The following is a 14,005-nucleotide window of genomic DNA, read 5'->3' on the forward strand; positions in this document are numbered from 1 at the left end:
TTAAGTTCCTGCCTCTGATCATGTATTATCCTACCTCACAAATCTGATCATCTGGCATTTGAAGAGCCAGAGAGACGGACAGGCTGGGATATGTGTCAGCTCCACTGCCTGGCTTTAGAGGTGCAGTGTCCGAATTTGGGATGACTGAGCATCCAGATGGGCTGTTTGGTATACTCCATGCTCTCACAGGACCCTGCTGGAGACACAGATGAGTCCAGGCAGAGCAGGGGAGGCTCTTTGCAATGCCCTGGGCTGGATTTGATCGAGAGAGATGGCAGCTTCCTCCTTATCTTTGGCAGCTCCTCCTGGGCCTCCCTCTGCAAGAGATGTCTTTTCTGCATCCCCACCCAGGTCAAGTATTCAAGCTTTGCTTTGTGTCAAGAAAGACTGAAGGGTGTGTGCATGCATGTGCACCTGTGGACAGAGTATCTTAAATCTATAAGGTGAAAGTGGAGGATCCCATCTTCTTGCAAGCACGCAGATGAGAGAGCCACAGGCACACCCACATGTGCATTCCTTCTCCTGGTCCTTCCCAAGAGCAAACTAAGAAGCAAGTGTTTCTGTGCAAATGAATAAATGGATGAGCACAGTAAGCGCATTATATGGAGGGAAGATGCAGCAGAACAAGGTTTAACTTTAGAGAGCATATATCCAGGATCACTGCAGAGACTTTGCTCTGGCTCTTGGCACACGCTTAAGCCCACAGTTCTTGCTTCGTGCCATGCTGGTTGGGTTCCAGCCATATAAATCCATATTATGATCCTGCTTTGCACATTCCTACAAGTCATATCGCTTTTCTTGGTACTGTGGGGTGAGAGTATGCTGGGGCAGAAGTCTGGAAAGTATCACCTCCTGTAGCTTGCCTTCTGATTCAAACTCCGTTGATTATATCCCTCTTGCTGTTCCCACAGCCCCCTGTAGTCACACCTGCTGCTGGCTATTTTAGTGTAGTTCTCATATTTGTTCACCCTGCTTTGAGACACTCCAGTGGGAAAGAGCTTTTATAAACTTGGCACAGATGGACATGGGCTTATGATTGCTTCACATCATCTGAGTAGTGCAAAGGAACCAGCGTGTGAGGCAGCAAATACGGGACGATGTTTGCATGCCGTGTGAATGTACTGCTGCATATTGGGGGGCATGTTGTAGAAGACATTCTTTGCTGGCTAGCTCAATATATAATTCACTGAAGTAAATTTTTTCTTCCTTGTTAACTTTTCTTTCCATTTTCTCTTTAATTCTGACAAAGAAAAATATCAAGACGAGGTAGCTATGAAGAAAAAGTCTGAAATTTGGAAGAAACACTCATAAATAAGAAAATAGACATGTTTGTCTTCTCAAGAGAAGAGAAACAATAGTAACATCGCGTTGCTCACAGACTCTTGCAGCACTTTAAAATAAAATACCACCTTTGGTTTAGGAGAGACTATTCAGAGATGGAGCTGCCTGTTACTTTGTTTTGTTCTGGCAAACTCTAATATGTTTATAGCTTTAGCTGTAAGTGCTCCTTGAATGCAAAGCAGCAACTGAGCAGAGCAGAAGCCCCATGCTCAGCTTTTTGTTCAGTCCACCTTCTCAAAGCTCCTGGCTTATAAACTGAGGCTTTTGTGGTGCCCTTGTTGAATTTCGTGTTGAAATGCTGTCAGCCCTGGTGACTGGGGAAATTACATGAGCTCTCAAGACCTTAGAGGCACGGAGTAGCCTCAAGCATTGAGGGATCTGGATCAGAGATGCTTTATCAGTAGATGAATCCCCAAGGTCTCCCCAGCTCCCTGTGCTGAGTAAGTCCAATTTCTTAGAGATATTTCAGAGGTGGGAATGGCAAATGATATATTTCTTAGTGGACTGTTGGACTGTGCAGACCAAGCAAAGTTTGTTGATGTGCAAATATCAAGCTGGATATTTGAAAAACCCTGCATGTGATGTACCCTGATGAGAGAAACTAGTCAGAAAAGAAGAAAACATTATTTAAGATGTTTCCTTCCTATTTTTGTCTCTCTGGACGTGTAACACATTGCCATGACACCCAAGAAATGTGTTGACTGGTGATGGTCTTCACAGCACATGGAAGAACCTGCTCCACACATAGAGGAATGGGAACTATTGACAGAAGCAGAGGGACAAGCACAGAATGAGGATTTCAGTTTTGGGGACCATAAATCACTTTTGGGTCACGATGCTGGTGGAATAACAGACACCTGGGGGTGTCAAGCTTGAGAGAGAGTTTTATGGGGAGTGAAGAGGCAAAAAGTCTTGTTGATGGAAGGCTCAAAAAAGCATTCTTCATGCCAAATTTTGTTCTCAGTCACGCTCCAGAAATGTCTGTTGTTTTGAACCTGGTGGATAGTGTGCAGATAAGACAGAGAAATTAAAGAGGTTGAATCTGTAGAGGATTTAGAGCTAGCGAACACAAGTACATTGCCTTCCAGTGATATGACAGAGAACACCTCTGCAGGTTTTTTTCTCATTTTAACCCAAAAGAAAAGGTTTCTGTTTCAAAAAGCAAAAGGAGAGAGAAGAGGATGTCGGTTACATGGATACAAAGAGAGGGCAGATGTGAGAGATGTAGGTCCAAGGCCCAAGGGAATTTGAGCCCATCTCTCTCATCTCTAGAAATGTGTTCCTATCACCACGATACAGGTTAGCCTGGGGTCGGATGCTCTTCGTTTTTCTGATGAAGCTGTTACACCTCGGTGATATGCAAGCAGGCAGCTAAGCAAACTCTCTGCAAGCACACCAGCACATTTGCTGTGCCAGCCTCTTGCTGGCCTGTGTTCACCTTCTGGTACACCTGCTGATTTTGACTAGAGACCCTTTTGTCCCCTATAAATATGGGGCTGGCTCAGCGCTCACGGTTTCTACGTAAAATTTATGGAAATCAGTTTGGCAAAAAATACATGGAAATAAATGCCACCTTCCCCAAACCTGCCACATCCCCACTTGCACTACCCCTGCAGTCCCCACGGGAAATCCCCATCCCATCCAACCCCCTTCGGTGCACGCTCCTGCCGGGCTGTGTAAGGAGGAGCAGGGACGCAGCCCCAGGTGGCACGGTGTGGGCACGGACGCAGCCGCTGTCACTGAGCTGGGACTGGCCTCAGCGGTGCTGCAGTGCCAGCGGGGAGGTTGGCGTTTTGGCTGGGGACACACTACGCCAAGGGAGGAAAGATGCTGTGTCAGCTGCACAGGACTTAGGAGCTTTAGGTCTGTGAAGCAGTGAGTCATTTCAATGAGCTCTAGAGCACTTTCAGCAGTAAATTTCAAGTGGGCTTGAAAGGGAGAAGGCACCTTCCCCGATTGAATCCCCTTTCAGCCTAAAAGTATTCTATTACTAAACACACATGATTTAAACACTGATCAAAGAGACCCCCATGGCATAGAAACGTTATTGATTCCTCATGTTATGCCTCACCCTCTTGATAGCCATCATTGAGCCTACAAAGCTGGCATGGCCGAGAAACATTACAGCTATGGTATTTGCAAGGGAAAGAGGTTTATCTGTCTTGGTGCACATAAAACATTTTGTCTGATGAACTGGTGAGCCAGGTTGTGTCTGGAGCAAGCAGTGTTCTGCCCACGAGATGTTACTGCAGGGGCAGGAGGAGGCGGTGGAGGGGCAAGGGGCCATGTGATAAAGATTTACTGGCTCCTACTGCCTTAACTAGCGGCATCTGATGTGAGTTTTGGAAACTCAGTGCCAGTTCTGACTTGTGATGCCTTTCAGCTGAGACTGATTTCAGCTTTACTGAAAGAATGTGCTGAAGGTTCTTTGCCAGAAGGATTCAGCAAGCAGTCAGTGTGGATCAGGGTATGCAGTGCTGTTACTCTTCTGGTGGTCGTAATAAAAGAGATAAATCTTTCTTGTCATGGGCTGGATCTCGAAGGTATGCTAAAGTGAAAAGATGAATAGCTTATCTGACTGGGCTGGATTTTGTATTGGGTTCTGTTTGCAGTGTTTGTATCTAAGGGCTCTGTGTGCAGCTATTGTGCAAAAACTTATTGCCCATATTTTTTTAACAGCAAGAGTTCTTTGAAGAGTACCCAGGTTCCAGGCTATGCTTTTGTAGTCATGGTAATGCTGTCTGTGGCTAAACTGTGATGATTTGCCATCCTGTGTTTTTTTTTACGGTAAATACAGTACTGGTAGTCTAATGTGGCGCATGTGTGGCTTGAAGTCCTCTTGTGTCGGGCAGATGCTTTCAAGCCTGACTTTTGGGGAGTGCGTCTCCCCCCCCCACACACACACCCCCACACCCGCCATCCTCTGGCTGTATTTACTTCAGTATTTTATTTTTATGGATATTATGAAATTAGGTAGCAATTCCAAATTTAAGCAAACAAACAAAAAAAGCAACTAGCAGCCTTTCCCCTTAGCTTAGTAATTGAAAAGGGGGTGTACCTTGCAAATGAAACCGCTGGATATCCTTTCAAAGTAATACTTCTTTTTCTGGTGCCTAATTTGCTGGTTGTCTTTATAATGTTTGAGTGAAGAGAAGTTGCTAAAATATAAATTGTGACTAGCTTACTTCTCCCTCCTGCACAGGGCAGATTATTGATAGTGGGTACTGCTTGTTCCTTAAGCAGGTGCCTTACGGTCCTTGTTAGCCTACACGTTTGCTTAACACACCTCGGCACTCAATGCCCGTCACTTTTTCTTCTCTTGCTGGAGAACTACAAACATGAGCATTTTTGTTTGGTAGCCACATTTCAGGAAGGAATGCTAGCTAGAAATCATATACAGCTTTAAGTGTAGCTCTGTGAGAGCTTATATAGAGGGAATGTCCCATCTATGATTCCCATGTTATTTTCTTGTTATAAATTTATACTGTATTACTAGGTCATGTTCACCATGTGTGTTGTAGTACTTCAGTTGCTCTATCTCTGTCAGGGCAGCTGTGAGCTAAATATTTTATCTAAACCAGAGAAATTCTCAAGATCAGGCTCCTGCGTGGATGCAAGTTGCTTTTTGTGGTTATGTTCTGTTCCTATAAATTCCTTGGATGTCTGCAAAATTTTCCCCCACCTGAATATGGCATTTTTGCTGTCCTAGTGATTGCAAGGGGGAGTGGGAGGAAGGGAGGTGGAGAGAAAGAATAAACAAGTCTTGCAATAAATATTTTGAGCTGGGTATTTCATACTGTTCCGTGTTGGTCGGACCCCTTTCAAGATGTGAGAGGGTTAGACATGCAATTTATTCATTTTCTCTAAGGGAGAGGCTGCATTTAATATGTGCTCTCCAGGATCCCCTGTTAAAATATTAGGCAATAAAATCCTTGACTGTACAGTAGTTGTTGTTATAATTTCCCTCAGGTAGTGGAAACTGTAATTTATTGTTTTTTAAGATTTCCCTTGCACAGGAGCTGAGTGATTGTAGCAGTGTAAAGGCCCGCTTTTCTCCAAGCGCATGTATTTGTTTGTGACTTCATTCCTCCGTTCTGGCAAGCTCTCTGCTGCAAAGCCCTCCACAGTTTACAGTTGCTGACTTAGCATCTGTGAGCCAAAAGACCCATGAAAACCAAGCTGGATCTGCTGCGAGCAACTTGCTTTGTGCCCCCTTGTCAAAAGCCCTGGGTCTGCCAGTGCTTTGGCTGGCTTTGCAGTGCAGAGATGGATACCCCAGTTGGTCTGAACAGCAGAAGTGATTTATGGTGAGCCCACTTACACCAAGCAAAACTGCTCTTTAATAAAGACATACCTTTCTTCTGCGATGCAGATCCTTAATGCTAAATTGGCTGAGCCTACCCACTCTAAGGATGTGTTAGCTGGGGCCAGGATAGTCTGGGGTTGTAAGTGAGGCATGGTTTGTGGTGGGATCGAAGATCTTTTTTTTTTTTTTTTAAACACTCAGAGAAAGCTAGAAAAAAAAAGTCAGGCTTGCAGGCATGGAAGAGCTGGCTGAGGCTCACATCACTGTAGTTGTAGTTCTGTGAGCACGTGAAGGCCCTTTGTTTGAGAGGAGGGAGCTCAGCCTGGCAGGGGAAAGGAAGGTTACTGGTTCTTTAGGCAGTTCTTGTCCCAGTCATATGGGCTTCAGCATTGGGACAACAAAGACAGAGTGCTAACTTCATCCCGAGAGCAATGCTTGAATAAAAGTTGTGCCAGGGAGAAACTCACCTTATGTCGACCCTTTCATTGCCAAGGGCTCTGCACCATTGCCTACTGCACACTGTGTTTAATTAGGTGCTGGAATATGAAGCTATTAGCAAATTCCTCTAAAAGTAAGGAAAAACTATGAAACTAATGGTAAACAAACAAACGCAAGCTGCTATCAGTGAGCATCTTATTTTTACCATTGTTTTGTTCTGCCCTTATGGATCATGCTTCCGCAGAGAGGAACGTCCATTGTTTCCCCCCGTTTTGTGATTTTTGTAATTCACTGAATGCAAGCATTGATGCCAGATACCCTGAGGAAGAAGCCCGTGATATTGAATCAGTAGCACAGGAATGTGTCTGGTGGCTTCTTATCTGTCTAAAGTCTCAAATTCAAAATATCCAGCAAACTGCACGTTATCAGATCATCTCTAATATCATCAGTCTGTGTGGCCAAGTCTGAAAATGTGTGAATCTGTTCCCTGGGGGAAGCCTGTGAAAGTGGCTTTCCGCCCTCCAAATGTGGGGGGCAAGAAGGTGAATACCTATATTCATGGGGCAAAAACACCTCCACAGGAACATCCATTCACCACCCTCCTTCTCCTCAGGCTGCAATGCCGTTTAAGTCTCCTTTCGTCAACATCGGGCAGCCAGACCCCGACTGCCCACAGCAAGCTGGGTACTGGGGTGCACAGGGGTGGCTGTGCTCGCCTTGGCTATGGGGGACTGAAAAGCAAACTTTTCCTGGGGATGCTGCCACACCTCATAGCCCTTCTGGTCTCCTTGGTGCCAGGTTTCCTTCCTTCCCCCTTTCCTTGCTCTTGGCTCCAGTCTTGTCCTAGCGTGCTGTGCCTGCCTGACCAGGGTGTCAGAGTCCTTGTTAAATCGGTGTAGATATTTGGGGACAATTTGTTAGCGCTGTGGTAGCTGGAGAACTTTGTGCTTCAAGTTTATTTGGTTAATGAAGTTGGAGGTGGGGAGAAAAAGACAAACGTTTTCCCCTTGCCTTTTTTCTTTGGCTGTAAGGAATGATTTTATTTGAGATGATTTTTTTGTTGTTGTTGAATTAAAGCCTCTGAGAAGTAATATTGCATCTTCAAAACAAACTGCTGAACTCAACTTCTTTTACCAAATGCATGCAGAATTTTCCCCTCAGGATCCTTCGAAGCCCTGGAGTGCCAGCCTTGCAAAACCTGGGGCGGTGAGCAGAGTCATTTGAGAGTGATCTCCATAGGATACCTTTAGACAGCATGCTTATGTGTGTTTATAAATATATACATCTAATACATAAATTTTTCTCAGTGTGGTACTGCATAGAGTAAGCAGCAAGAAAAATAATGCAGAACCAAGGTGATTCAAGAAGATGCTGCCCAGCTGGTAAACTGAGAGAAAGAGGGGGGGAACCAAACAAACAACTAAACCTCTAACAGGCACAGACACAAGTCCTCAGCAGTTTTTATCGTTGGATTTGTCTTGCTGCTTAATACACGTGGTTATTTTTTTTTGTGATTATTTCAGATGCCTCAGGAACAGTACGCACACAGGAGCACCATGCAGACCTCGGAAGGACCCCAGGTATACAAAGTGGGGATTTATGGCTGGAGGAAGAGATGCCTCTATTTCTTTGTGCTGCTCCTAATGATTTTAATCCTGGTGAACCTTGCTATGACCATCTGGATTCTGAAGGTTATGAACTTCACAATTGTAAGTAGTGGGGGTTACCCTAAAAGCTGCAGGGAAAATGAGGGAGGGTGATGGTTGTTTCTCTGTGCATGAATTCAGATATGGCTTCAATGAGTGTTTTAGTTGCTATGGATAGCTGTTGTTACAGGGAGGAAAAAAAAATTATCCAACAATCCTTTTTTTTTTTTTTTCTGCTGGAGGATGACTGTTAGGGATGTTTGCAGGATTGCCAGGCTGAGGAATCATCTCAGCATCACAAATCACGTTCTTCTATCCTATTGATATATATATCTATACACACTTATATATAAAAGTATATATACATATTTTTATGTATAGCCCCCCACCCCCAACATTTAATTAAAAGGTATTTTTAAATTACTGGATAAGGGTATTTTTAATTGGGGGTTAGGAATGAGTTTGAGACTTTCTCTTAGGTGTTTTCTGTTTTTCTCCATGATTGGGAAGTCATGAAACTTGGTTTGCCTTTTTCTTGGGGAAAGTTAACGTACTGAAATGAAATGTATGAAAGGTCATAAAAATGCAGTTCAAAAAGCTTCACAGAAGTAAAACAAAATTTCCAAAGTGTCTCTGGGTGCAGTATTTAGGTGGAGCATTTTTGTTGTGTTGTGGTTGGTGTGTCAGCCCTGCCAGCAACACTCGCTTGCTGCACAGGCTCCCTGGCTGGACTTAGCTCTCCAGAAGCCCCTGAAAAAACGTAGGAGTTCTGTACTGAGAGGCAGGTTGCACTGGGGCAAATGATGGTTTCTGAGCCTTATGTGCCCAGCACATCGCTTGAGCTCTGCTCAAACTTTTGGGGATAAAAAGGGGTGCCTTTTTTTATAGGGTGAACTTTGCCCCCCTTGCTCAAACACACCAAAAGTCAGCATGTGGCAAAGCCTTTATAAAAGGCAGGCCTTACCAGTTTTTCAGTAGATAATTTGATCAGGCAGAGAGAAAATGAAATTACTTGTCCCCCCCCCCCTTTTTCAAAGCAGTCACTGCCACCCTGGTCAGGTGGAGCTATTTTAGGACCATTAGGATCTTCAAGAGAAACCAAGTTTGAGGCTTTAATCCTGGATTTACTTTGTGAGAAAACTGTAAGGTTAAAATCTCCTAGACCAGTTTCAAGGACTTCCCCAGCCAGGCTCTGATGTGAGTAGTGCATTTGAAGTCTCCTAGCATTTCTTTCTCTGCTTTGGTCTTGTGAAGTCCTGCACAGCTGTGTCCAGTATTATGTCATTAATGGGCCATGAGAATTGGGTAAACAATCTCTGACTTACTATATTTTGTCTGCTGGATACAGTGTCAGGGGAACATGTAGAGTTCATTTTCTCTAACTGGTATGCTGTCAAGGTGTGCAGAAGGCTGTAATGCTTGTATGTTTAGGGAGCAAGCAATTATAAAGCAGTAATTCACAGAAAGCTCCTGCAAGTGGGTGAAGGGTGAGCCAAACTGGAGCAATTAATTCTTAATCAGGCCAGTTATTTATTCTTATGAAATTGATGCCACTTTGCTATATATCTTCTGCTGAATTGTGGTAATTACATTAATGCAGTAGAAAAATTGGTATTTCTGAGGTGATAGTAGATGTGGTTGTATCCTGGTCCTAGACAGCAGTATGATTATTAGCCGAAGCATGAGATAACAGGATTTCAGGTACTCACTTTTTAAAACAACTTTATCCAGAATAACCTAAATTTGGGATGCCAGTCCCATGATTTTTGCTATTTGATGGTGGTCAGTCTGCTCTCTACAGATCGCTTGGGAAACGAGGTGAACTACTCTGATCCTTTTGCCCTCACAGCCCACTTCTGATCCATTGCATTTTGTAGGCCATCTGCAGAAGCATCATCTGCTAGAGACACTTACAGAAACCTCCCCCTTCCAGCAGCTCTCTCTCCCCCACCAGCGTATATGCTGGCTTTTTAGGGGATGTGCTGCGCTTCAAGCTGTTGTCTGAAACTATTTAAGTTTCCTTAAATAGTCCCTCACCCTCTGTGACTCACTGGGGATTAGTCCAGGGTAAAGTATATTTGTGTATGTTTTTAGTTAATTCATATGTTTTGGTGTTAGTGGGTGATGAACAGCTTTTGGTGATGAAAGCATAGACTGTAGCACTGAATCCTGTAATGGGAACTGCTTTATGGTTATAGGGCTCTCACTGAAAGAGTGGTGAGAGCCCAGCAGCCACGTGTGAGGCTCTTATAGCTTAAAGTTAGAGCTCTGCTACCTGTGTTGGGACCTAATGACTCGGCCAAACAGATTAAAAATAGACCAGGCAGGTCCCCAGGGGTAGTTGGTGTGTGGTCTTGAAGAGTGTTCGGCTGAGGATGTTGCTTTGCTGACTGGTGAGGTCTGTGGGGAGTCTGACAGGGCTGGGCCTCAAGCCTGAGCCGCTGCGATCAGCTCTGGGTGTGGCTGGAGCTGGGGACCGGGAGGGCCCGTCACACCGCAGATGCGGCCTAGCTGGTGCCAGGAGTGGTACAGCCATAGATTAAGTTATAGCTACGTTTGTGTGGCCTTCCGCTTGGTTGAGGAAGTCCTGCCACCTGCAGCACGTGTGTTTAAGAGGTGCTGCATGTGGGCACGGCTCTGTTCATCTCCTGATCTGCTCGTCCTGCAGCCTCGCCAGCTGCTTTGGATCCCACTCTGCAATTCCTTCTGCGCCGTTCCCCAAGGCTGAGAAAACCACTTTAAGTGAATTTTTAGAAGCACTTTTATCTCTAAATAACAAATGTAGGGATATCCTCAAATGAGGAGATGCAAATACGCAAAATCTTTAATTTGTTCCTGTTCTGATAAGAGGAGCTGAGAGGTCTTCTGGGGCCGGAGAACGACTGGAGCAGTCAGTAAGCAGGAACTGCTGCTTAGCAGGTCTGAGCTACCCCGGTGCTTGCAGAGCAAAAAAAGGAGGGGAAAGTTTTATAGTTTTGTTGTTGTGGAAAACACATTTCCAGTATCTTCCCACTCCTGAGCTCTCCTCCCAGAACCTGGGTGTGTTCAGCTCCACAGGACAGTCCTGGCACTTAGAAGAATTTAATGAGTGCTCATTATAGCCGATAAGCACTCACTCTATTTTAATGAGCACAGCAAACCTGCTCAAGAAAACTCAGGCATGTCCTAAATGCTGATAATGGGGTGGGGAGAAGGGAGGAGAGGAAGTGAGACAATCTTGGGGGGGAGTGGGGGACGCCTTCTCATGTGGTTTCTACAGCATGTTGGGTACTATTCATCCACTCCATGTCCATGTCCCTGAATTCCCTTTCTCTCCCCTCTGCATGCCCTGCTGCTCGTGCTCAGGGAAGAAACTCCTGCGAAATCGAAGCATAAGCTTCCAATCTGTGGCTTTAATATGCAAGGCATAACTAATTTATTCTAGGTTTTGCTTTAATGTGAACGTGGAAGGCGTAAACGTAAGCGTGGCTATCACTTTTTACACAGGGCTGTCAAAGCAGTGTCATGTTCACATGTGGCCATTCGGTCACCGTCTAGTCTGTTCTCTGGTGCAGTCACTCAGTCCTTCTGTGGTATTTGATCCTCGATTTGTTTTTAAAATGATTTTTCCAGGCACAAGCTGTATGAAAAACAGGCCTGGAGGGGACCTGAAACATCATCTGCCTGTCCCACAGCTGGTTCACACAGTCAGGTCCATTTATCCAGTTCATTTGCATTAGAGCTATGCTGCAGGAAGCTCTGTGAAGGTTGCTACCTCCAAACTTTACTTTGATTTTCAAGCCAAACCACAGAATGAATCTGAACCAAAGCTGCCAATTTGGGTTGAAACCCCAATGCACCTTGGAGGTCACCAAACCTAATTGAGGTAGAAACCACTATCCAGCGCTAAACTTTCTGATGGTATATAGGTAAAGGGAACTCCAGTTCATTTGGATTTTGGACAATGTGGTTTACACATATTGGGTTTGGGGAGAAAACACTAATGCCTGTGGGCTGTGTATGGAACTTACCCACTCAGTATGCCCACCAGGTGCTGGCTTGGGCTGTATCCTGTAGTCTTATGTGGGTTTTACTCAACCTTGAGCTATGTAGGGCTTGGTTGAGCCCCTCAAGGATCTGTAGGTGCCAAGCTAATTATAAGGCTGGAACCAGAGCTCTTAATGGTCGTTTTCGTTATGGTCCACCTGCATTAGCATCCAGTGATGTAGCTTGTTAGCGTTAACATTGCCCATGACTGCAGATGAGCACATGCTATAAAATACTTGCATATGAGATGCTGCATATTTCTGTTCTGTTGTGGCTATGTTTAAATGGCAAATGTCCACCTACTTCTCTGTCCATCTGTCTGTTTGCTCTGCCCTGGTGTTTCTGTCTACAGTTGCCTACTCATATATTTTGGACTGTATGTATTTTGGGATAGAAGCTGTTTGTGTACAGCATCCTGCAGTGCTATATACTGGCAGATATTACGAGCCTATAAGTAATAATAAATAATTTCCTTCAAGTTGGCTTGCAAGGCTTGAAATTCCTGAAGAACTGCTTTCTAAGAATCATACAGAGCAAAAACTGTAGAAAAGTCTTTATAAGGAAAATATTCTGCAACTTTGGTATTCAGGAAAGAACGTTCAAGAGTAAAGGTTAACGTCTTCCCCCAAGCCAGGAGAAATATGTGCTGCTTTCATATCTGAGCAAATTCATGCAGACTGCTTGTGCCACCCATGAATGCACCTTTGAGGAAGTGCAACATAGAAATGAGCAGACAGTGATCTGTCTTGCTCCTTCTTCCTTAGGATGCAGAAGAGAAAGGGGCTTTTCCTTCCTGGCCTGGTCAGGCTGTGGTTGGGGTCCTTCCTAACCATAGCATGGTTCAACTCTGTTTTCTACTTCCAGAACCACACAAGATTTTTTGAAGGTAAGGGTCTTTTAGCGTAAGGTTTTTGATTTAAGTTGAGCAAAAACAAATGACTGAGATGGTTGAGATATTTTATTTTTGCTTTAGGCTGCATTCATAGTTGAAAAGATATGTTTTAGCTTCACTGAATGAAGTGTTAACAATTTAGAGAGACAAAATGCTGCTGTAGGTGGCAGAAAAGCTAAATATCATTATTATCTTGCTTTCTTTATTAAAAGTTGATAAGAAAAATAAGCTTTTAAAATTTGGTTATGAACTGTTATTTCCAATACAATTACTCCCTCTTGTGTGTAAACTACCTGCCACATTTTAATTACAGGAAAACAGTAGGGTAATAACACAGCGGTAAGGATGGATTAGAGTTAGGAAAGCTCATCACTTTAATAGGCTGGATTCTTTTATTAATGATTTAAAGTAATAGTCTGTTCTAATTTTTTTAATTAAAAATTACCTCAGAATAAAATGAGTGTGCAGTTTATATTCCCTCTTCATGATTTCTCTGGGGTCTTTTTTGGTGCAATGGTAAAACCAACATGGGAAATAAATCTGGTCTGCTTTTCAGATTCTGCTTTGCAGTGCAACTGCGATCGGTCAGCTAAAATTGTTAGAATTAATATTACTATACCCTTATTGAGGAAAGAATGTTTTTTTTCTCTCCTTTACATACACAAAATTATGCACTTTTCCATCTTAATTCATGTTGCTTTTTTATAAAACAAGCAATTTTTTATGACTGCCCATATTACCCAAGAGCTTTGTGTATTTCATTTATTTTCTCATTCACGTGGACTGCATCTTCTGATATAAAGATCTTAATCTTGTAGGCAACTGACAAAACCAGCAAGACTGAGTGACTGTACTGCTAAGTGAAGAAATTTCTATGGATGAAATCCTTAATCATGTGGAATCTAGTAGGAAATCTAGCATCGTCATCAGTGGAGCCAGCCATTCATTGTAATGCTTTTTATTTGCAATTTTTTACACTAAATTCTAACTTTCTTTTTCCTGGATTGAGGGGAAAAAATTATGCTTTTCTTTTACTATTTTTAGAGATCTTAATTTCATTCCCAGAGCTTCTGCATCTGTATGAAAAGTCTTAAAGTATCTTTTTTTTTTTTAAGATACATATAGTATCTTTACCTTCACTCCTTTGGAGTTTAGAATAAAATAGTTTTAATAGGATATGGTATGATTTTGTTAAAAGGTTAATTCCTCCATTGTTGCATCCTTACAGAGTGTCAAACTTCTGGTCCTAATGACATGCTACACTTCTGAAAACTCAGTCTCTGATATTTAATTTTTATTATATATGTACTAATCTTCTCAGCCAGCATAAGCACATAAGGCCTTTGTCTCCTGTTA

At 43.4% G+C, this 14,005-nt stretch overlaps 1 protein-coding gene across 12 annotated transcripts in view; it reads left to right on the top strand.

Moving 5' to 3' along the window:
* Positions 1-14,005, top strand: part of SGCD (sarcoglycan delta) — a 526,403-nt gene that overhangs the window by 381,309 nt on the left and 131,089 nt on the right. For 5 of the 12 annotated variants that reach the window (XM_080554840.1, XM_080554843.1, XM_080554842.1 and 2 more), the window contains one exon: positions 7,609-7,794. In XM_080554840.1, the coding sequence (XP_080410966.1) occupies positions 7,609-7,794 (186 nt within the window). Of the gene's footprint in view, positions 1-761; positions 3,885-7,608; positions 7,795-14,005 lie in introns of those variants that run through there. The other 7 variants (XM_080554836.1, XM_080554838.1, XM_080554837.1 and 4 more) reach the window with 5 other exon arrangements.

Source organism: Anser brachyrhynchus, assembly GCF_964034855.1.
Source record: "Anser brachyrhynchus genome assembly, chromosome: 14".
Taxonomy (NCBI): Eukaryota; Metazoa; Chordata; class Aves; order Anseriformes; family Anatidae; genus Anser; species Anser brachyrhynchus.